The following is a 24,298-nucleotide window of genomic DNA, read 5'->3' as shown; positions in this document are numbered from 1 at the left end:
ACCCACAGTATTTACAAGTCCAGTGCCCTCAGACAGCACCTTCTAATTTTGGACTCAAACTATTCGAGGAATAACTCTATTTCTTTGAAATATGCTTATTATAATTTCAGCATTGGTCATCGGAGAAATCAATTTGCTCACTACTAAACGTGTTCATGGTAAAGTCGTGTTAAATATTCAAGTTTCGAAACATTAGAACTGCTCGTTCCATGAGTCCAAGTTTCTGTGATGGCTTGTGCACAGGAGTCTCGCTGAGCAAAAACTGTGGAGGATATAAACTGATTTCATCTTCTTTCTTTCTGAATCAACACTGACTTATTAATTCAATTGACAGCTTTCTAAAACCTTTAAATCTAGTGAGTCTTGATTGTTAGCTCAAAATTAATGTTTGAATAATAAAATATATCAAATAATTGATCCCGGTATTTTACCACACTTAACCTACTCCATCATCTCATCCTCTCCACTCGGCCATGCCTCTCATGCATTCCGTGCCATCCTTCTCATGCTATTCCTTTTATTCCTCCCTTGCCATCCTTATCTCACTCTTTCCATCCATATGCCCCATTCTAATTAACTCATAGTGGCATTCTGGTTGTTTCCAAAAGCGGAAAAGTAAGACTATTGTTTCATTGTGCGCAATATTGAGTAAAATGCGATAAGGCAGTATAGAAATGACTGAAAGAACATAGAACATAGAACATACAGTGTAGAAGGAGGTCATTCGGCCCATCGAGCCTACATGGACCCACTTAAGCCCTCACTTCCACCATATCCTCGTAACCCAACAACCCCTCCTGTTTTGGTCACTATGGGCAATTGATCATGGCCAATCCACCTAACCTGCACGTCTTTGGACTGTGGGAGGATATTATTCGCAAGGAATAATCATCTGCCCCTTTCATGCCCACTAACTTGACGTTAAACCTTTGCAGCTTATTTGCCTCGTTTCACAGATAAGCTTCCCCAAATAACTTTGTATCATCAGCATTGAAAACATTAAATTCAGTTCCCTCATCTAAGTCATTGATATTAGTCTTTAAATAACCAGACCCAACTATTGATCTATTCAGAATCCCACGAATGACAGCCTGCCACCCTGAATATGTCATGTTAATCCTGTTCTCTGTTGTCTATCCATTAATTAATCGACATCCAGTCTATTATGTTGCACCCAGTACCATGAACACTTTTTAAATGTAATAACCTATTATGCTGCGCTTTGCTGAATTATTTTTACAAAGGTAAATATGCCATATCTACTGATCCCTTATCCATCCTCTTACTTATATTCGCAAAAACAGTAACAGGTTTGTCGAATCTGATTTTCCGTTCATAAATCTATGTTAACTTTGTCAATCCCGATTATGGTATCCTATATGTGACCTGTTGTCTGGAATCCAACGGCCGTTGGGATTCTCTGTTCCCGCCGGTAGCACAATCAAGCCTGCGTATGGCGATATGGGGATAGCTTAAATGGGAAATCCCAACTGGCAAGCGGCTGGAGTAGAAAATACGGCCGCTAGCGAACATGGCGCCGCCGAGAAGCACTCTGCTGGGGAACCCGAAAATCCAGCCTCTTCTTCCTCGAATAGCGAAGTTACCTTTGATTCATTTGGGGCCATGGAACTGTTCTAGAATCCAGGGAAAATTGATGGGATCAAAGCCCTGTGCATCTATCAACTCTGCAGCAATCACTTCTGAGCTGTAGGCCGTGAGCCAATAGAAATAGTTTAGCAATGCAATATCCAACGCATGGGGTCTAAACATTGCAGTCTTGCAACACTCAGACGTGAATGCTGGTGTAACATTAAGCAACTAACTAGAGAATGTAAGTCCACAACTAGCCCCATCCACAATGATGGTGGAGCTCACAACAGCAGTTCAAAAGTCAAGGCTGAAGCGCTGGCAAATATCTTCAGCCAGAAGTGCCAACTGGATGACGCAAGTCCCCCCCCCTCCCCCCCCACCCCCGCCTGGCACGGGGCAGGAGCCTCAGGCTGAATTCTGCGTTTGGGAGACTCCTGCAGAGCTGAATAGCACCAGTTTTACAATCCCCTTCTGGTCATAAAGCGGTATGCAATTCAGTGTTCCACACCATGCACATTTATGCTTGGTGTGGAATACGAGGGATATCCAGGGAATCCCGTTATCCAGCAGCCATCTTGAGCGGGCGGCCCAAAATTGAGGTCTAGCGGCCGGCACCCTTCCCTGCACCTCCCCAGACACAAATCACTCCCTTAACACCCCCCCCCCCCCCATCAAATGGCTGCCCTTCAAGCCTGGATTGCTTGGGTGCCCCCCACTCCGAAGTACGGGAATGGCCAACTCGCCCCCCCCCCCCCACCCCCCACAGAAACCCATGTGTTAGGGCCCTTTCCCAAAGGGACTACCTTGATAGGGTCCCGTGTAATAGGAGGACTCTCACAGGGACCCCTGTGATAGTGACTCTCCCACAGGGACCCCTGGAATATGGGGACCCCACAGGGACCCCTGTGACAAGGAAACCCCCCCCCCCTCACAGAGACCAATGTAATATTAACCCCACCCCACAGAAAAGAGACCCCTGTCTGCAAGCTAGAGATCAGTCCGGACAGGACTGTAGGACTCATTGTAGCTGTGATGCATACCTTGCAGCTCCACGTATCCAATCCTGGAAGGAGAACAACTGTGCCTGCCTCTGGTTCCCACATATCCACTAGCTGCAATCCTTGTATATCTTCCGAGTAGTGGTCTGTGATTGACAGCTCGTAAAAAACATCTGTAGCTTTGATCTATTCATATCCCTTCACGCTGGAGTGGCCTGAGTAGTGCAATCCCAATGCTTGTAAATATTGAACAAATCAAACAAATGTCAGAGCAGTGAATCACACACTTGAGTGATTGGAATGCACTAAATGCACTTACTTTATCCAGTCACTTAGAGAAACACGCATTTCTCACTGCTATGCAAATTCACATCAAGAACAAAGTAGAACAAAGAAAAATTACAGCACAGGAACAGGCCCTTCAGCCCTCCAAACCTGCGCCGATCCAGATACTCTACCTAAAACTGTCGCCTATTTTCTAAGGATCTGTATCCATTTGCTCCCTGCCCATTCATGTATCTGTCTAGATGCATCTTAAATTATGCTATCGTGCCCGCCTCTACCACCTTCACCAGAAATGCGTTCCAGGCACCCACCATCCTCTGCGTAAAGAACTTTCCATGTATCTCTCCCTGAAACTTTTCCCCTCTCACCTTGAACTTGTGAACCCTAGTAATTGAGTCCCCCACTGTGGGAAAAAGCTTCTTGCTGTCCACCCTGTCTATACCTCTCATGATTTTGTAGACCTCAATGAGGTTCCCCCTCAACCTCCGTCTTTCTAATGAAAATAATCCTAATCTACTCAACCTCTCTTCATGGCTAGCGCCCTCCATACCAGGCAACATCCTGGTGAACCTCCTCTGCTCCTTCTCCAAAGCATCCACATCCTTTTGGTAATGTGGCGACCAGAACTGTACGCAGTATTCCAAATGTGGCTGAACCAAAGTCTTATACAACTGTGACATTACCTGCCAACTCTTGTACCCAATACCCGTTCTGATGAAGGAAAGCATGCCGTATGCCTTCTTGACCACTCTATCGACCTGCGTTGCCACCTTCAGGGTACAATGGACCTGAACACCCAGATCTCTCTGTACATCAATTTTCCCAGGGCTTTTTCATTTACCGTATAGTTCTCTCTTGAATTGGATCTTCCAAAATGCATCACCTCGCATTTACCCGGATTGAACTTCATCTGCCATTTCTCCGCCCAATTCTCCAATCTATCTATATTCTACTGTATTCTCTGACAGTCCCCTTCACTATCTGCTACTCCACCAATCTTAGTGTCATCTGCAAACTAGCTAATCAGACCACCTATACCTTCCACCACATCATTTATGTATATCACAAACAACAGTGGTACCAGCACGGATCCCTGTGGAATACCACTGGTCACAGTTCTCCATTTTGAGAAACTCCCTTCCACTACTTCTCCCTGTCTCCTGTTGCCCAGCCAGCTCTTTATCCATCTAGCTAGTACACCCTGGACCCCATGAGACTTCACTTTCTCCATCAGCCTACCACAGGGAACCTTATCAAACGCCTTACTGAAGTCTACGTTCTGACATCTACAGCCCTTCCCTCATCAATCAACTTTGTAACTTCTTTAAAGAATTCTATTAAATTGGTAAGACATGACCTTCCCTGCACAAAACCATGTTGCCTATCACTGATAAGCCCATTTTCTTCCAAATGGAAACAAATCCTATCCCTCAGTATCTTTTCCAGCAGCTTTCCTACCACTGACATCAGGCTCACCAGTCTATAATTACCTGGATTATAATTACATTATAATACATCTCAACATCTCTTCAGACATCTCCGTGTTTTATTTTCTTTTATCCCAATTTCATTTTTTAATCTTAATTTTTCTCAATTTTTAATGCAATGCACTGTTAGTCAAGCAATATAACTCACAGAAATGTGGGGATGAATGTTATGGCCCATGCCAGTGCAGTTGAAGACGTATTACCAAGTAGGCTGGCAACCTGCCACCTATCCACCAGCAGTCTACCCACCTGCCTTCTACCCACCGAGTCCTGCTCCCTACACAGTTTCCCCAGCGCCAGGGCCTCCCCGCCCACTCATGGTCCAACAGAAGCCTTCAAGTGCACGCTTTATGGCCACTTAAGGGAATCAGCCAGAATTTAGACGAAGGTGGTAACAGTCTACGGCAGGCTGACAGCCTGGCAACTTTTCCCTTGCGTTGTGATGGTGGGTGGGCTCCTCCTAAGGTCTCCCAAATGTTACCCCTCCCTAGGTTCCTCTCTCTCTGTCTGTGGTCTCTCCAATACCAACCCACAACTCCCTCGACTGGGCCAGCCAGGTGATAGCCCAGCAAGACCCCTAAACCCTGACAACAACGCGGCCAAACGCAGCTCGGCTACTCAAGCCCCAATGCAGTGCCAGCAGTGGCCACCAGTCCTTGTGTCGCACCTGGCACTGGAGAGCCACTGGCCTCTCATGGTCCAGCTGATCTTGAAGTCGAGAGTTCCAATCTCGGAGGAGCAGAAATGCAGCCTCCATAAATCATAGAATCACAAAATGTACAGTACAGGAGGAGGCCATTCAGCCCATCAAGTCTGCACCGTCCCTTGGAAAGAGTACCCTACTTAAGCCCATGCCTACACCCCCATCCCCGTAACCCAGTAACCCCATCTAACCTTTTGGACACTAAGGGGCAATTTAGCATAGCCAATCCACCTAACCTGCACATGTGTGGACTCCTCTGGGCTGATTTCCCGCCACCAACTTTTAACTCGAGACGGGATGCACAAAATCCAGTCCATGGTTTGGGTTCTCAACTGATTGAAATGGGGTATCCAAGACTTGATAATTGGCAACATAAAACAAAGTTTAGCAATGCCGCTTCACAGTCCATTGCAGGGATCAATTTTTTTCTAAGCTGCATAGAAGTATAAAATTGCAAAACTAGTTGCTAAAATGTGCATTTCAATTTAAGATTGTGCATCAGGAATTGGAGAAAAGTTTGGAGTGATTTTAAATTACAGAAACTGACGTGGATGTTCAGAACTTAAAGGTGTAGAAAGCACGGCCTCCTAACCCTTTGATGCAAGTTTTGAAGGTTCTTTTTCACTTTGAAAGCTAACAACTTCTTCAGTTATAGTCAATATCATTACAATAATGTGGATCAGCTCCTGAAGAAAGAACAGAAACAGATTAAGTTTATCTCTCTAAGCACGTGCTATTTTGTTTCAATTGTTCTGTGTTGTTGCAATTGGTTAATAGAAAACATGGTTTCAATTAAATTTGTATTCGTGAAGCTAACTAACCTCTAAACTTGTGAAAACATAGCTTTCATTGCAGTGACAGTGAAATTCTATTTATTACTTTATGTTCTGTGGGGACTTTGGATCTGGACATAAGACCTACACATTTAAAAATTGACAGTTTGTAATTTTTGAATGTAATTTTTTAGATATTGGCCATATTGAAATGTTTTTTTTTCAAACTGGCGGAATGAAATTATAATTTAAATGTCAGTCCTTCAGGTCCCAACAGAGCCACTATGGATTTTCTCTTAAACAGCTTGTCATGGATTTCAGGGAAGGGAATCAATTTTACATTAGAAGAAACTATATGAAAGCAGTCGAGGCTTTTCCTAAATAATAAGGAAGAAAGTTCTGCTGGAAAGAAAATTGAGCACTGACAAAAGATGTCCGTAAAATCATTTCAAAATCAGAATGTGTTAACAATTGGGGCTGCAGTGAAACATGAGCTGTAAAGAAATGATCAGAACATTGTAATGGACAGAAAAGCTCTCTAGAGGATTAAATAGAATGCTAATTAACGGGATGTGTTAAATGGAATGGGAGGAAGTCATTCCAAATAGAAGATAAAGACAGAAACACCATCGGCAGGATTCTCCATTCCTGAGACTAAGTGCTGACGCCAGCGCAGGATTGATGGACTTACATGACAGCAAAACTGGTGCCTCACCTGGAACAATTCAGCTACTGTTAAGGCGCTCGCACCAGCACCACATGGAACACAATTAATCCCAATGAGAAATGGTGTTGATTCGCAGGGTCTGAGATTGTCACTCAGGAGGTGGGAAAGCTGCAGCCGCATATACACACTTCAATCCCCACACATACCATCACAGCCAACAAGATGGCAGTGAGGAGAACGGCCCAAAAATTCACGACGCTGATCTGGAGACTCTCTTGGATGCAGTGGAGAGGGGTTGACCCTGTACCCCAGCCTGGGAAGGAGAATGCCAGCTGCTGCCACGCATGGGAACAGGTGGCAGAGGTGGTCAACGCCATGAGCAATGCCGTGTGGACCGGCCTGCAGTGTCATAAAAGATTGCACAACCTCCTCAGGGCGGCAAGGGTGAATAGGCAGCACCATACCCTTGCACCAAACCCCGTCCCACACACATGTAACCTGATCCCCCCCCACCCCATGTGGAGGGTGGCAAAATCCCCACCCTGCAATACATGTCGATAAGCATACTGGCTGCCATGGCTGCGTCCCTGACCACTGAGGCCACCTGCTACCCACTCCCTGGGCTGCATGCATCGACAGACTATCTAACAGTGTCGACTTCTGTTCCTCCCCCAGGAGAAGGCCGCTCATAACCAGTGGGAGTGGAAGAAAACTGGAGGGGGATCACGGGACCTGCGGCCCCTCACTGTGGTAGAGCAAAGGACCCTAGACATGGTCAGTGGTCTGGAGGAAAGGGAGGTCGCCGGGATGGAGATCGGCCATAGGCAAGGAAGTGAGACCCTGGTGAGTTGTGGTTCCCCATGACCTGTGTGTCAACAACCCCCCCAACACTACCCCACACCACCCACACCCCTAACACACCAAACCACCCCCACCCCTAATACTAATCCCACATCACTCTCACCCCCAACACCAAAACCACACCACCTTCACGCCCACACCTCCGTCGCTCTTCTCCGTATCCTACCTCCTCTCTCTCCCCCATCAACCACGACACAGTTTCAGGATTTTTAAAAGCACAAACGAACCGCGCCATCAGGAACTTGGCTCATCAGAGGCAGCGAATCACGTAGGCCCTGGCGTATACTGGGTCGGGCCTGCTAACGATATGTAAGCGGTGTTTACTGTATGTGTGATCCGAACCGCTTTGATGCCACTGTCAAGGTGACGGAGAATTGTGATTTGGAGTCAAATCAGCACCTGCTGTGATTTTGGCATCGGAACCAATTTTCTGCCCAATCGCATTTCCCAATTTCGGCATCAGCCATTTGGAAAGTTTTCTCAAACAGTTTTCTTAGTTGAAATGGGATCAATCATTTGGATATAATTCAATGAAAAAAAAGAATCTATTATCCATATATATTCGAGTGGAAATAAAGAAATTGTAGTTAGGGATTGTAAATGGTAGTTTTCTGTTGGAGATATTTGAATCCTTTCCTGTGAACTTTTAAGGAAACTGCAATGAGCATCTCCTCACCACGCAAGACACCAGGACCATGACAAAGTGAAGATCTCTGGACACATTTCTATTAACATCACTTGAAAATCCAAGAAAGACATCAGATGGCATGTGAATGCGAGTTTGTGTGTGTGCAAATATGATTCGTTACGGTGATACAACTAACATGCACGAATGCATGGTGAATTTTTACTGAAGAATGTCTCAGATAAGCTTGGCTGTTTGACAACATCGCAACATTAAATGGTTATTGTGTTTCAAGAGCGTGAGGCAAAAATCTAAATCACCAAGGTAAATATACAAACTTCATACTGAAAACGACTTTAACGCAATCCTAACTGAGTTAAGCACTGTTAATTGTCAAAGAATTTAGATTGAGAAATTGGGAGATTGGGAGAAAGAATACTTTGTAAGAATTATCCGCAAAATAGAAATGGATAAAGCGGGAGTTGGGAAATCTTTTAAAGCTATGGTTGATCTGGCGATTGACCATATGTACTTAGTTAATGTTCTAAATAGTGTCGCATTAGTGACCCCCTGCAGAACGATAAGAAATACAATTGAGTGACAATCTAGGAAGGATTCCTCTTCTTCAAGTTGTGGAGTAGAAGACAATCATGCATTGATTGAGTAATATTTAACTGATGTAACTCGTCGTTGTTTTATTGCCTGTGTGAACACGGTAACTAATGTAATTTTAGATATGCACCTGCTTGAGTGACCTGGAATTTTGAGCTGTATAAGCAGCTATCATTGTTTGTTTGAAACAGGAAAATCAAGCTCGCAAGAACTCAATATTGTTGTTAGACTAGAAAACAAGAAGCCTCAAAAATAGAAAGATAGCATAACTTCCTTAAGGGGTGTCATAAAGAATAGGAAAGTGTGAAAAGGGCACAACAGAAAAAGTGACATTTGGTGGATAAGGGTAATTAAATTAAATGATTCGGTGGCAAAGGCTCAGAAGTGACGGGTAAACGTCTGATCAAGGATGATGATAACAGAACGAATACCATAGCCTGAGCAAGCGAATGTTGTAATATATAGAAGCGACACAGTAGAAGAGAAATGAACGAGAAACGACAGCACCTGTTAATCCTCCCGTTATCCTGAGAAGCGGTGATCTGTTTTGAACTGGAAAACACTCCCTAAACATTGATCTCTATTTTGTGAGAATAAAATAAATTTGTCACAAAAAACTGGTGTGAGATCACGATCCCTTGCACAAAAGAATCTCGCACAGGTGTAGGACAAATGGAAGTCTTTCTTTAGGGAAGAGGGCGAAACAAGAACCGAAAGTACTTCCGTAGAGAATCTCTCAGAAACATTCCAGAGCACTTAACTTTTATTGGACAGCTGCTGTAGTATTGTGGACAAATACAGATTGAACCTCATGTGCATGACGATTCCTTCTGTGGCGAGGTGATCAACCTCTAATTAATTTGATTTTGAGGGGGATTTAATGTGGGTAATTTGCTGACTTGTGCTTTGATGCTGGCTATCTCTTATTAGAGATTATTTTAGAAAATAATGCATCATATAATGAATATTCTTTAATCAGAAAACATGGAGCTGAGTAATAAATGGATTAATATAAAATGAAATACGCACAATTTCCGACTGCAACGTTTATTGGCAATTTAGCAAACAAACTTTTCAGTAACACAAATACTTTGGGATATCCGTGTGCACACATTTTCCTGCTAAAATTCACCAAAACACGTTTGGATGAAAGCATTATTTAATATGGAGCATTGCAGTTTACTACTTAACTAAGAACGCAAGATACCAGAATAACCTCTGAAGCGTCTTGGAGGCCTAATGACCCATAATGTGCCTCTTGGTGTTTTCTGCTTGTTTAAACAGGATAATGTAACATTTTGGGGCAAAGATACAGATAAGCAACCCAAAACTAGAGGCCAAAATAGCGAACACCTCCACGGCCACAGCATACTTTCCAGGAGAACTTATGTAGGCTGGAATGAAAGTAACCCACACGGCACAAAAGATAAGCATGCTGAAAGTGATGTGTTTCGCCTCATTAAAATTGTTGGGAAGCTGCCGAGCGAGAAAGGCGGCCAGGAAACACACGCAAGACAAGAATCCAATGTAACCCAGGGCACAGTAAAAGTTGATTGCAGAACCTACGTTGCATTCGAAAATGATTCGGTTTTTTGCGAAAGCGCTGTTCTTTCGAGGATAGGGAGGTAACGTGCTCAGCCAGACTGTGCAGATTAAGCACTGCACCATTGTAAGAAAGGCAACAGTCAGCCGCTGTTGCGTCGGGCCAAACCATTTCATCATATTGTGGTTGGGAAACTTTGCATTGAATGCCATCACCACGACAACCGTTTTGCTCAAAATACACGATATGCAGAGGACAAAGATGACAGCGAAAGCTGTGTGGCGTAAAATGCAAGACCAGACCGAGGGCTCTCCAATGAACGCGATTGAACACAGAAAGCACAAGGTTAACGCCACAAGGAGGAGGAAACTTAATTCGGAATTATTGGCTTTGACAACTGGAGTGTCTTTGTAAAAGTAGAATGTGGAAAAGACCCCCACCGTGATACAGGCTCCAAACAGTGCCACAGCGAGCAGAATAATTCCCATGGTCTCTCCAAAGGAAAGGAATTCGATTTCCTTCAGCACGCACTGATCTCTCTCCTGATTGGACCTGTATTCCAGAGGACATTTGATACAATTTGTAGCATCTAAAAAAAAGAACGGGTTTTAAAAGAACATTCGTATCAAATAATATTTTTTAAAAGTGTCACCGGTACATTATGCGCCAGTAATATATTGATACTCATGGAGTCTCCGAATTTTCTCTCTCTATTTTACCGAGAAGGACGCAAAGAACTTGCATTTCTAAAAACTCAATTCACAAATTCAGAACATCCCATTGAAGACAGTGAAGTATCACATAGAATCTCAGAGTTGCCAGACTCAAGAAGGAGGCCACGGTAGCACAGTGGTTAGCACTGTTGCTTCACAACGCCAGGGTCCCACGTTCGATTCTCGGCTTGGGTCACTATGCAGAGTTTGCACGTTCTCCCCATGTCTGTGTGGGTTTCCTCCGGGTGTTCTGGCTTCCTCCCACAAGTCCCAAAAGACGCGTTTGTTGGGTGGATTGGGCATTCTGAATTCTCCCTCTGTGTACCCGAACAGGTGCTGGAGTGTGGCGACTAGGTGATTTTCACAGTAACGTCATTGCAGTGTTAATGTAAGCCTTTCTGTGACGCTAATAACGATTATTATTCGGCCCACCACGTCTGTGCCAGCTCTCCGAATGAACAATTCACTTCGTGCCATTCCCACTTTCTCCCTGGTAACCCTGAACAATATAACAATTTAATTCCTCTTTGAATGCTTCAACTGAACCTGCCTCCACCACACTCCCAGCCAGTGCATTCCAGACATTAACCACACGTCGCCTGAAATGTTTTTCCTCTCCTGGCTTTGGTTCCTTTTGCCAATTGTTTAACATCTGTGCTCTCTCCTTCTTCACCCACTCAAAAGTGGGAACAATCTCACGCCATCTGCTCTGCCCAGATCCCTCATGATTTTGGCGACCACCATCACATCTCCTCTCAGGTCTTATTTTCTCGATGGAAAGCGATTTCTCACTTCTCCAATCTGTTCTGTTAATGGGTTTTGAAGTGTTGCCACCGCTGACCTGTGAGAAACGCAACAGCGCCTTTGCACCCAGCAGAAAAAATACCATCATTAGCAAATGACACATTTTGGGTTTTTGGATGAGGGATAAACATTGAGCAGAACGACCCTTATGGAGCAAATAACCACACCCAACATTCCACTGACATTGGTAGTGGAGTACACCCTCATTTCTGCTCTGAAGAGTCAGCCTATTGCTTTCAAGCCGCAGAATGTCTTTTAATTGGTTTGATGTCGCTATTAAAATAGGCCACACAGGAATGTTTTTTTATTCGCTGCAGTCTATGCCAGCACTTATTGCCCATCCCTAATTGCCCTTGAGGTGACAGTTAAGAGTCAACCACATTGCTGTCGATCTGGTGTCACATGTAGGCCAGGCCAGGTAAGAATGGCAGATTTTGTTCCCTCAGTGAAGCAAATCGGTTTTTACAACATTGGTCATCATTCGACTTTTAATTCCAGATTTTTATTTTAATTCAAATTTCACCATCTGCAGTGGCGGGATTTGAAGCTGGGTCCCCAGAGCAATAGTCTGGGTATCTGGTTACTAGTCCAGTGACAATACCACGACATCACCACCTCCCCTCCTTCTGCAATACATTCACAGAGAGCATCCCGCAGAATAAGCTGAAGACCTATATTTTCCTTATTACCAGTGATGTTGCTAATTTCACCCTCTGGGCATGGTAAACAATCAAAACAACACTTCGGTTCTCCCTTCCTTGTTGCCTTCCTTTTGCCAGGGGTGCAGCTCTCAGAACAAACTGCCTTTGGAACCTGAAGAAAAGATAATACGCTGCAATCAGGAATTCAAGTATCTACCTGTCACAGGAAAACACACATCATTTTTGTTATCGTATTAGTATTTATGTGACTTTCAAACAGGAACATCATAATAATCTTCTAAAATTAAACTTAGCTTCTAATATGGCTAACTCTGGTGCATTCCGCATATTGATGTTATGTTCATTTGGTTATCGATTATGGGGGTCATTATTGTCCTCTTCATCAAAGAGCACTTTTGTCCCTACTTTGGGGATTTAAAAAAATCATCCTTGACATGAAATCTCACTCACGTTTCGGATAAAGGACACCATTTACCATTTGGGTGTTCTAATCTATCCAGTCTGACTTTCATTCAATATTCCGGCATGAAGCATGGCAGCGCGGCAGCATTGTGGATAGCATAATTGCTTCACAGCTCCAGGGTCCCAGGTTCGATTCTGCCTTGAGTCTGTGCGGAGTCTGCACATCCTCCCCGTGTGTGCGTGGGTTTCCTTCGGGTGCTCCGGTTTCCTCCCATAGTCCAAAGATGTGCAGGTTAGGTAGATTGGCCATGATAAATTGCCCTTAGTGTCCAAAATTGCCGTCTGTGTTGGGTGGGGTTACTGGGTTATGGGGATAGGGTGGAGGTGTTGACCTCGGGTAGGGTGCTCTTTCCAAGAGCCAGTGCAGACTCGATGGGCCGAGTGGCGTCCTTCTGCACTGTAAATTCTATGATCTATAAAAGTGTTCAATTGTCTTCCAGGATCATTGGTGTTACATATAACACAATAATATAATGGCAAAAAAAATTGGTTTATGTCTACATGGTTATGTTTTCATCTTTGTGTCGTACCCTTCCCCTCACTGCTATCCCTCCACCAACTAAACCATAATTCATGATGTTATCACCTGAGGCCCTGACTTTGGTAAAGTTCTCTTGGATCATCCCTCCTTCCTGTTCGTAAATTAGAAGTAATTCAGAATCACAGAATTATAACCACGCAGATAGGGGCCATTGGGCCCACCTGCTCTTGGAACGAGCAATTCTCAGGGCATTGTTGTTGCTGTGAGTGTAATAAATCATGCCAGTGAAACCTAAATTAGTTGCCCGGTCTTCAGCTGAATTTGTGGATTCCTCCCTTTTTGTAGGAAAGATGGAATAATACTCAAGGTCAGGTACAGGACTGCTTGCATGAGCTATTGATGAGGGTGCGGAGTGTTTTTTGCGACAGGGGTGCTGTCTACCCTAGGAGACAGGGGACGTGGTGGCATAGAGGTATTAAAGTGGGATGAGTAATCCCAGTTATAGCTCTGGGTGACACCTGTTCAAATCCCAACACATCAGTTGGTGGGATTTCAATTCAATCAATAGAAGTCTGGAATTGAAATGTAGCCCAGGAATGGCATGCCATGAAACTAACATTGATTGGTGTAAGACACATCTTGTCCACTAATGTCCTTTGGTGAATGACATCTGCCATCCTTACCTGGTCTGTAATGGCCGAGCAAACCACCCAGTTCAAGGACAACCAGGGATCGGCAGCAATTTATAGCCCTGTCAGCGATACGCATCCGATGAAGAATAACATGTAGGAATATCGTAAAATTTCAAAGCCATTGAGGCGGCAGCAGGGTAGCATAGTGGTTAGCACTGTTGCTTCACAGCTCCAGGCTCCTGGGTTCGATTCCAGCTTGGGTCACTGTCTGTGCTGAGTCTGTATGTTCTCCCAATGTCTGCATGGGTTTCCTCTGGGTGCTCCAGTTTCCTCCCACAAGTGCCAAAAGACGTGCATGTTAGGTGAATTGGACATTCTGAATTCTCCCTCTGTGCAGACGAACAGGCGCCGGAATGTGTCGACCAGGGAATTTGCACAGTAACTTCATTGCAGTGTTAATGTAACTTTACATGTGACAATAATAAAGGTTATGATTATTGTTCCACAGACATAGCCATCTTCTAAGCTGTATCATTGTATGAATCTTAGGATTTTTCCAATATTTGTCGATACTTTAGTTATACCATAGTGTGCTTCCCAATTTATTTTGTCAAATCCATAACGCTATCTTGGACCTCTGCAATTACTGTGTGTCACTGTTATTGTGAGAACCAAAATAATTTGGGAATTGCTCTAAAAAGAGTTTAGTTTAGTATTTTTCTGTGAGGTTGTGTACTCTGTAGTTAAATTGTCCCCATCGATCGTTGGGGTAATATTAATTTTATAATATAAACCATCAAGAAACTTTATGCCATTGTACAGTCTTCTGTTCCTGATTTACTACAGCTGTCAATAGAAGACACTGAAAATCTTTTTGCTGGCGTTATTAATTGTTATGAAGTTTTAAAATATCAGATGAAAGGGCAGCATGGTGGCGCATTGGGTTAGCCCTGCTGCCTCACGGCGCCGAGGTCCCAGGTTCGATCCTGGCTCTGGGTCACTGTCCGTGTGGAGTTTGCACATTCGCCCCGTGTTCGCGTGGGTTTCGCCCCCAGAATCCAATGATATGCAGGCTAGGTGGATTGGCCACCCTAACTTGCCCCTCAATTGGAAAACATTAATTGGGTACTCTAAATTTTAAAAAACTACATCAGATAAAGTTTCAGTTGAATTCCAAGATGGTTAACTCAGAATAATGAACTAATTGATTTGAGTCGTACTGTATATTTTTAACCTTCCTGGGAGCAAGGAGCACAAATTACATCCTACTACTCTTTGCAGAGTCCCTCTGCATTTCACAATGAATTCTTACCTTAATTTGACCCCCACTCCATACCATTGCCACTTCATTTATCAGAAATTCTTGACCTGCAGGAGCGGACCCATCGTAATGCCCAACATCTACAATTTCAGTATCACCAAAGGCATTTGTCTGCCAGTTTATAATGTCATAGGTGGGGACTGGATCCCCATTTTCATCAAAATTCACCTTTTCTCCCATCTTGGTGATGAAATTTAATGTTTTCATGTGATGCAGAAGCTAGAAAGGCAAAAAGAAGAGAAGAAGAATCCATGCAAAAATGTAGCGTCTTATTGTGCAATAATAATAATAATAAAGGATTAGTTGGTCATCTAGTTGTCAGATGACCTTTGGGAATGAGTGACCATAATATGATCGCATTCTTTATCGAGATGGATAGTGAGATTCCAAAAGTTGTTTATTCCTATTTGGCGCAAGAGTGGAAAGGAAATTGTGGCCAAACCATGGCTTACAAGTGAAATTAGCGATAATATTAGATCAAAGAAGAAGCATAGAAATTGTCAAGAAAAAGCAATGGCCTTGAGGATGGGAGCAGTTTAAAATCTAGCAAAATTGGACTGAGGGATTGATTAAGAAGGGGGAAATAGGGAATTAAAGTAAACTTGCAGTGACATAAAAACTGATGGAAACATTTTCTATAGGCACATAAAAAGAAAACAATTGAGAAAAATGAAGGCCCCTTCCTGTCAGAAACGGGGGAATTCATTATGAGGAACAAAGAAATGGCTGAGAAACTAACTTCGTACTTTGCTTCCATCTTCACAAAGGAAGACATGAATAATGTATCGGATGCTCTGAGTAGCACATGTTTTAGAGAGGAGCTGAAGAAAATCAGTTATAGGAGAGAAATGGTTTTTCGGGAGATTAATGGGATTGAAGATGGATAAATCACCAGGGCCTGATAATCTTCATACCAGAGTATTTAAGGAAGTGACCCCTGAAATAGTTGATCCATTGGTGGTCATTTTCAAAATTCTTTGGACTCTGGAATGGTTCCTGCAGATTGGAGCGTAGATAACAGAAGCCGGTATTTAAAAAGAGAGGTCGAGAGAAAACAGGGAACCATAAACCAGTGAGCCTAATGACTGTAGTAGGGAAGTTGCTAGAGTCCATTATCAGGGATTGGGTAGCACAGCATTTGGAAAGCAGTGGTATAACCAGGCAAAGTCAACATGGATTTACGAAAGGGTAATGCTTGACAAATCTACTAGATTTCTTTGAAGATGTAATGAGCAGAGTTGACCAGAGAGAACTGGTGGATATAATTTATTTACACTTTCGAAGGTTTTCAACAAGATCTCACATAGCAAATTACTATGTAAAGTTAAAATGCATGGAATTGTGGGCAATGTCTTGAGATGGATAGAAAGCTGGTTAGCAGACAAGAAACAAAAAGTTGGAATAAATGGGTATTTTTCTAATTTGCAGGTCGTGACCAGTGGGGTACTGCAGAGATCTGTGCTAGGACCCCAATTGTTCACATTATATATTACTGATTTAGATGATGGAAAGAAATGTATTATCTCCAAATTTGCAGATGATGCAAAGTGGGGTGTGTGGGTGAGCTGTGAGAAGGATGTAGAGATGCTTCAATATGATTTTGACAGGCTGAGCGAATTGGGCATATGGATATCAGATGCAGTATAATGTGGATGAACATGAGGTTATCCACTTCAGCAGCAAAAATAGGAAGGCAGATTATTATTCGAATGTGTGTAAATTGAGAGTGGCAGATACTCAGCGAGATCTTGGTGCCCTGGTACATCAGTCACTAAAGGAATACAGGTAGGTGCAGCAGTCAGTAAAGAAGGCAAATGGTATACTGGCCTTCATAGCCAGATGATTTGAGTTTAGGAACAGAGATGTTTTACTGCAATTGTATTGGACATTGGTGAGACCACACTTGGAGTAATGTGTACAGTTCTACTGTGCTTACCTGAGGAAAAGATTAAGAAGGAATTAAATGTAGGTCTTGGGGCTAAAGGGATCAAGGGATATGGAGGGAAGGCGAGATCTGGGTTGAAGGTGTTGAATTTGATCATCAGAAATGATATTAATGAATGGCGGAGCAGACTCGATGGGCCGAATGGCCTGCTCCCGCATTTATTTTCTGTGTATGTTTCCAAGTCTGTGCACAGTCCCAGGTGCTCCCAAAATGCTTCACAGAAAATTTGAATGTAGTAATGCACTCACTGTTGTAATGCACTAATGCAGTCACTGTTGTAATGCACTCACTGCTGTAATGCACTAATGCAGTCACTGTTGTAATACACTCACTGCTGTAATGCACTTACTGTTACAATGCAGTCACTGTTGTAATGCACTCTGTTGTAATGCACTCAATGCTATAAGAACAAAGTAAAGTACAGCACAGGAATTTCACTTCGACTCTCCAAGCCTGTGCCGATCATGATGCCCGAACTAAAAAAAACCTTCTGCCCTTACTCATTCCACATCCCTCTATTTCCTCCCTATTCATGTCCCCATCCAGATGCCTCTTAAATGCTGCTAATGTGCCTGCTTCCACCACATCCTCTGGCAACACGTTCCAGGCACCCACCACTCTCTGTGTGAAAACCTTACCCCTCAAATCTTCCTTAAACTTTCCCCCTCTCACCTTGAACCTGTGCCCTCATGTCATTGACACTTCCACCCTTGGAAAAAGCCTCTGAGTATCCACTCTGTCTCTGTCTCTCATAATTTTGTCAACCTCTATCAGGTCTCCTCTCAGCCTCCATCTTTCCAGTGAAAACAATCCTAGTTTATTCAACCTCACCTCATAGCCAACACCCTCGAGAACAGGCAACATCCTGGTGAACCGTCTTTGCATTCTGTCCAAAGCTTCCACGTCCTTCTGATAATGTGGCGACCAGAACTGCATGAAATACTCCAAATGCGGCCTAACGAAGGTTTTATATAGCTTCAACATGATTTCCCAACTCCTGTACTCAATGCCCTGGCTGATGAAGGCAAGGATGCCATGTGCCTTCTTAATCACATTGACCACCTGTGTTGCCACTTTTAGGGAACTGTGGATCTGCACGCTCAGATCCCTCTGTATGATGATGTTCCTAAGGTTTCTGTCGTTTCTTTGCTATACTGCAATCAATGTTGTAATACACTCGCTGTTGTAATGTACTCGCTGTTGTAATGTACCCAATGTTGTCATGCACTTTCTGTTGTAATGTACTCGCTGTTGTCATGCCCTCGCTGTTGTAACGCACTCACTATTGTAATGCACCCAATGTTGTCATGCACTCGTTGTTGTAATGCACCCAATGTTGTCATGCACTCGTTGTTGTAATGCACCCAATGTTGTCATGCACTCGCTGTTGTAACGCAGTCACTGTTGTAATGCACCCAATGTTGTAATGCACTCGTTGTTGTAATGCACCCAATGTTGTCATGTCCTCGCTGTTGTAACGGAGTCACTGTTGTACTGCACTCACTGTTGTACTGCGGTTAATGACATAATGCACTCTGTTTAATACGCTGACGGTTGTCATGCACTAAATGTTGGAATGTAATGCACTCGCTATTGCAATGCATAATGCAGTCACGATTGTAATGCAGGAAAGGCTGCATTTACGCACTGCACGTTGTCACAAGGAGCAATGTGATATTGTTGGTTTGAATGATACACGTTGAGGGGTGAAAATTAAACTCCACGTGGAGAATTTCTCTGCCTCACTTCCGCCGCGTGTTTCTCGGCGGCGCGACGTTCGCTGGCGGCGGGACCCGCCGGTTGTCAATGGAACTTTCCATTGAAGTCACCCCAGGCCGCAGGGAAACCCGCGGGCGGGGGGCAGCTGCCAGCGGGAACATAAAATTCCAACGGCCGGGACCTGCTACTGGAATACTGGACGGCGGTTCTCCCTCAGAATGGCACCGAACTATCCGGGTAGAGTTTATGCTGAAGTCTCTGGTGTTGAACTTGAATCCACAATCTCCGAACTCCAGAGCCACGACTGACACGCGGGTATAAAGATTCCTACGTAAATCTACAGCAAACGTTCAGTGTACACAATTAACAAGCTCAAACCCAAATGTTGGTTGGTATTGACCACGTTCAGCTGGCATTAACGATTGTACACATTTCTTACCTGCCACGGTTCAAAGTTCAGATCTTTTGTACAACTGTTATTGGAAAACAATTCTGTTCTACTTTTGCACGACAGCATATTGTGGAGCGCATGAGCGATGGCGTAAGTTGCTTTGTACACATTGTATTCCACTCTGTACTGAGATACATCGGTAAATGAATTATGCACTGTCTGCAAATCCTCTCTTCCTGTGCATTCATGAATCCCCGGGTCGCTTGGAGTGCCATCTGTTTTGTTTCCTGTGTTGTTCAAGATACAGCCGAACGTCGTTTCCCAAAACTCCTTCACTAAAAGGTTTCCCGGATACAGAGAAGGGTGGACTTGCATCAAGAACTGCTTCAGCCCTCGGATATCCACTTTGCGGATCGCAATCCCAATCGTGCCAGAGAGGAATCGTTTACTTTCTGCGGCTGGTACCACTAAGGTGGCAGCCCACGCCTCGCTTCCTATCCACTGTATGCCCGTCACGTTTTGCCGTATTATCTCTTTGATTAAAACCTCCATGTCAGACTGCGCGAGGAAGGCGAGCACGACTTTTGTGGATGATTTCTTTATCGTCGCGATAGTTTTTCGCAATTTGTCCCTTGGGTAAATTGCATGAAATGTCTCCGAAAAGGCAATGCAGACACCTAATTGTTGCACAGCCTCTGTGAAAGCCTGCATTCCGAAGTTCCCATAGTCATCATCACTTCTAATCGTCCCGATCCATGTCCATCCGAAATGTTTCACAAGCTGGGCTAAGGCTTTGGCTTGGAAGTAATCACTTGGGATCGTTCGGAAAAATGAGGGATATTTCTTTCTGTTGCTCAGGCACTCACAGGTCGAAAGGTAACTGACCTGGGGGAGAAACAGTCAAAAGTCATTCAACACCAGGTTAACGCCCAACAGGTTTGTTTTGAATCACTAGCTTTCGGAGAGTAGCTCCTTCATCAGGTGAGTGGGGGGGGGGGGGGGGAAGACAAATGAAAATCTATTTATCCATTTGATACAGGGTCAGTTTGGCTCGATGGGGGAGGCATAGTGGTTTTGCCACTGGACTAGTAACCCAGAGACCCAGGACAAGATTTGGGGATCTGGGTTCAAATCCCACCATGGGCAGGTGGTGCAATTTGAATTCAATACAAAAATAAATCTGGAATTAAAAGTCTAATGCTGACCATGAAACCATTCACGATTGTCGTTAAAAAAAAAATCTGGTTCACTAACGTATTTTAGGGAACGAAATCTGCCCTCCTGACTCCAATCTGTCTCCAGATCCACAACAATGTGTTGACTATCAAATGCCCTCTGAATTGGAGGGCAGTTGGGGATGGGCAATCAATGCTGTTCCAGCCAGCAATGGACACATTCCCTGAGCCAATATATATGAAAATCTTTTTTGATTGTTTTTTCCCCCGCAAAACTACCAGTCACATTCCCGCCAAGCAGCATGTAATCATTGTGTCACTTACCACAGTTTCACCATGTACCCCACAGATAAACCTAGTCACATAATGTACAAATACACAGGAAAAAAAAATCAGCCGAAAATCCAAAGTTTTCATTGTCTCCTGAGGCACCCATATTCCGAGGTCCATGTTTCCCTCTGTTCCTACACATTGGCTGCCGACGTACCATTTATCATAGGATCATAGAATTTACAGTGCAGAAGGAGACCATTTGGCCCATCGAGTCTGTACCGGCCTTTGGAAAGAGAACCAGACTTTAGCCCACACCTCCACCTTATTCACATAACCCAATTCACCATCTAACTGTTTTGGCTGCTAAGGAGCAACGTAGCATGGCCAATCCACCTAAGCTGCACATCTTTCGGGACTTTTGGGAAGAAACCGGAGCACTTGGAGGAAACCAATGCAGACACGGGGAGAATGTCCAGACTCCGCAAAACAGTGACCCAAGCCAGAAATCAAACCTTGGACCCTGGAGCCATGAAGCAATTGTGCTAACCAATGTGCTGCTGTGCCGCCCTTTTACCAGATAAACTCCAAAATGCTAAAACCCCAACAGTGCCTAAGCTGCTCCATCCCATTTACCTTTCAGCACTAAAACACTCTGACTCACTCCAAAAGGTGTGACTCTGGGCACTGGGAAGCAGCTGGGTGATATTCAGGAGGCAACCAGAGGTACGGTTCAATGGATAGGCTTTGTGGGAGTGAGAAATCCACAACTGAGTCAAGATAGCTGACCCTTTGCGGGATGTCAACGTCATATTTTGTCGCATTATTCAAAAGAGTAATACCAAAAATGTATTCCATAAACATTTTAATGGAGTAAATTAAATAATTATTGTGCTGCAAAAATAATAAATATTGAACTGGAATGAAATATTGCGATGAATCCGTTATCACATTGTATTTAAATGAATGCGATAGTAAATGCTGGGATGAGTATAGAGTCATAGAATCATAGAAGATTGCAGCATGAAAAAGGCCTTTCGGCCCAACATGTCCATGCCATCCAGTTTTTACCACAAAGCGAGTCCCAATTGCCTGCATTTGGCCCATATCCCTCTATACTGATCATTCCCATATAACTGTTAAATGCTTTTAAAAGACAAAATTCTACTCGTCTCTACTTGCGTCTGGCAGCTCATTCCAGACACTCACCACCCTCTGTGTGAAAAAAACTGCCCCTCTGGACCCATTTGTATCTTTCCCCTCTCACCTTAAACCTATGCCCTCTAGTTTTAGACTCCCCTACATTTGGGAAAAGGTGTTGACTATCTACCTTATCGATGCGCCTCATTATTTAATGGACCTCGATAAGATCACCGCTAAGCCTCCTACGCTCCAAGGAAAAAAGTCCGAGTCTATCCAGCCTCTCCTTATAACTCAAACCATCAAGTCACCATAACATCCTAGTAAATCTTTTCTGCTTTCTTTCTTAGTCTAATAATATCCTTTCTACAATAGGGTGACCAGAACTGTACACAGTAATCCAAGTGTGGAAACGGAGGTGGGCATTTTCTTTTTTCAGTTCCTGTGCACTGACTGTGACAATAGTGTAACAAATGGCTTACCATGGGGATCCTAAAAATGCCAATCAGAGTCGCTATTGCTAAAGACTGCGATGACCCGGAATCACCAACTACAGCAGAGATCAGAGGTGTCCTTTTACAGGGATTGTACAGTGACATATCTTGTCGTCCGTTCAAAAATTCAAATGCTGCTTTCAGTGATAAACTCGGCGTGGTGCATGCGTCGTAAATCCGATATCCCAGTGTAACATCAGGAAGCAGAGCTGAATCCTGGTTTATTTCGTCGATGGCGAATATCATGGTGAGCGCGAAACGGAAAAACCTGAACCAGAATCTGCGGGAATATATTTTGGATAATTTGTTTAAATAAGTAAATATCTGCAGGATTTCACAGTTGTTGGTGTTGGCGTTAGCTAATAAGCTTGCGCCACCAGTGACTGTCGTTCAGAGAGGTTCCCAACTGAAGTTCGACTGAATTTCGCACTGTCTGCAAATCGCCAGTCCGCCAATTTCCTCCTCCAACATTGCTTTCCATGGGCGGGAAATGTTGGACTGGCGAGCGGAGAGGCGCGAAATTCCCACCTCCGTTGGGAAACCTGGATTTCGTTCCTCCAGCTTGGCAGAGGCGCATCAAGTTTCCGATTAATTCCGTCCACGGGATAAATATATTGAAGCTGATGGTACGGGCACATCACAACAAATAGTGGGCAGAATTTCAACAAATTGGTAACAACTGGCAACAAATTGGCAATAAATAACACAGAAGAGCAAAACACAGTTAATCACATGTCCCCAGAATTCTATTAAGTTAAGAGTGGAAAATATCATTCCTATATTAAAATGCAAGATATTACTGCACATTGCACACACAATGTGGAATTGAAACCTGACAAACAGGAACTCTGTATCTTCGACCTAAAGTGTTGATATCTTTATCCGTGCTTCAAAAATGAACATTACGGAGGTCTCAAACAAGCAACATTATTCGTCCTTCGCCAATTTCAAATGGACATTGGGAACTGGCTTCCGAAGGGAAACAGTGTTTAAGGATGAACCAAAGCAATTTAATCTAGTTTCACAAATCATAAGAGCTACAGTGGTTAGCACTGTTGCTTCACAGCTTCAGGGCCCCAGGTTCGATTCCTGGCTTGGGTCACAGTCTGTGCGGAGTCTGCACGTTCTCCCCATGTCTGCGTGGGTTTCCTCCAGGTGCTCCGGTTTCCTCCCACAAGTCCTGAAAGACGTGGGGCTGTATTCTCTGGTCACCAATGGCAAAATCGCGTTCGGCAATCGACCAGAGAATCCCTGTTTGCACCGAAATCGAGGATGGCACTGCTCTTGCGATGCTCCACTGACCTGAAAATGGCACATTCGAAGAGTACGCTGCACGCCGTATGGCTGGCCTCAGGACTTCACCTGAAGCTCTACCCCTGATGCTCCATCCTCGATGGGCCAAGTTCCCGATGGCGTGGCTCATTTATCCTTTTTTTTTCGTGAACCTGGTGTGGCGGCTGCGGACTGAGTCCAGAGCCGCCACAGGCGGGGGGTGCGGGGAGCCTTGCTGCAGGCTTTGGCGGGGACTGGGGCACTGATGGGGGATGGTCAGGAGGTTGTGAGGGGGTTACTGGTGGACAGTATGTGGCAGGTTGGGTTTGCGCCGTGTTACATAATGCGGCCGCTGCAGGCTGCTGCCGTGCACATGTGTGGCCACGGACCCGGCAATTCTCTGGCTGTATCCGCAGCTAAAGTCGGGTCTTAACCGCTGCATGGCTGTTAGTGCAGCTTTTGCACTGTATTTTCTGGCGTAAAACGCCACTGTTTCTACTCCGGCGTCAGCACGTAGTCTACAAATCGGAGAATCCAGCCGCTGATGTTAGGTAATTGGACATTCTGAATTCTTCCTGTGTACCGAACAGGCGCCGGAGTGTGGAGACTCGGGGCTTTTCACAGTAACTTCATTACAGTGTTAATGTAAACCTACTTGTAACAATAATAAAGA

The 24,298-nt window shown here is 44.2% G+C and overlaps 1 protein-coding gene across 1 annotated transcript; it reads right to left on the bottom strand.

The window, feature by feature from the left end:
• Positions 1-5,650: 5,650 nt before the first annotated feature.
• On the bottom strand, positions 5,651-22,599 carry LOC119975661 (extracellular calcium-sensing receptor-like). Its single transcript, XM_038815442.1, has 7 exons — positions 22,342-22,599; positions 19,323-20,159; positions 15,211-15,438; positions 12,351-12,474; positions 9,845-10,733; positions 8,103-8,169; positions 5,651-5,749 (listed from the first exon to the last, which is right to left on the bottom strand). Exons 1-7 carry the CDS (start codon positions 22,597-22,599, stop codon positions 5,651-5,653), a joined length of 2,502 nt encoding a protein of 833 aa, XP_038671370.1.
• Between the last annotated feature and the right edge of the window lie 1,699 nt (positions 22,600-24,298).

This window comes from Scyliorhinus canicula, chromosome 13 (assembly GCF_902713615.1).
Source record: "Scyliorhinus canicula chromosome 13, sScyCan1.1, whole genome shotgun sequence".
Lineage (NCBI taxonomy): Eukaryota > Metazoa > Chordata > Chondrichthyes > Carcharhiniformes > Scyliorhinidae > Scyliorhinus > Scyliorhinus canicula.
The sequence above is the reverse complement of the archived record's forward strand: the minus strand, read 5'-3'. Positions and strand labels throughout refer to the sequence as shown.

Bases quoted from the DNA above. Each gene is read 5' to 3' on its own strand.
- LOC119975661 (XM_038815442.1), bottom strand. From the start codon at position 22,599: ATGATATTCGCCATCGACGAAATAAACCAGGATTCAGCTCTGCTTCCT. The intron at 8,170-9,844 runs TCATTAGGCCTC...GTATCACCGTAA, and splicing joins ACCAAGAGGCACATTATGGG to CGAATCATATTTGCACACAC. The intron at 5,750-8,102 runs GTGATGTTAATA...TTCTTTCTTCAG, and splicing joins TGTCTTTCTTGGATTTTCAA to GAGCTGATCCACATTATTGT.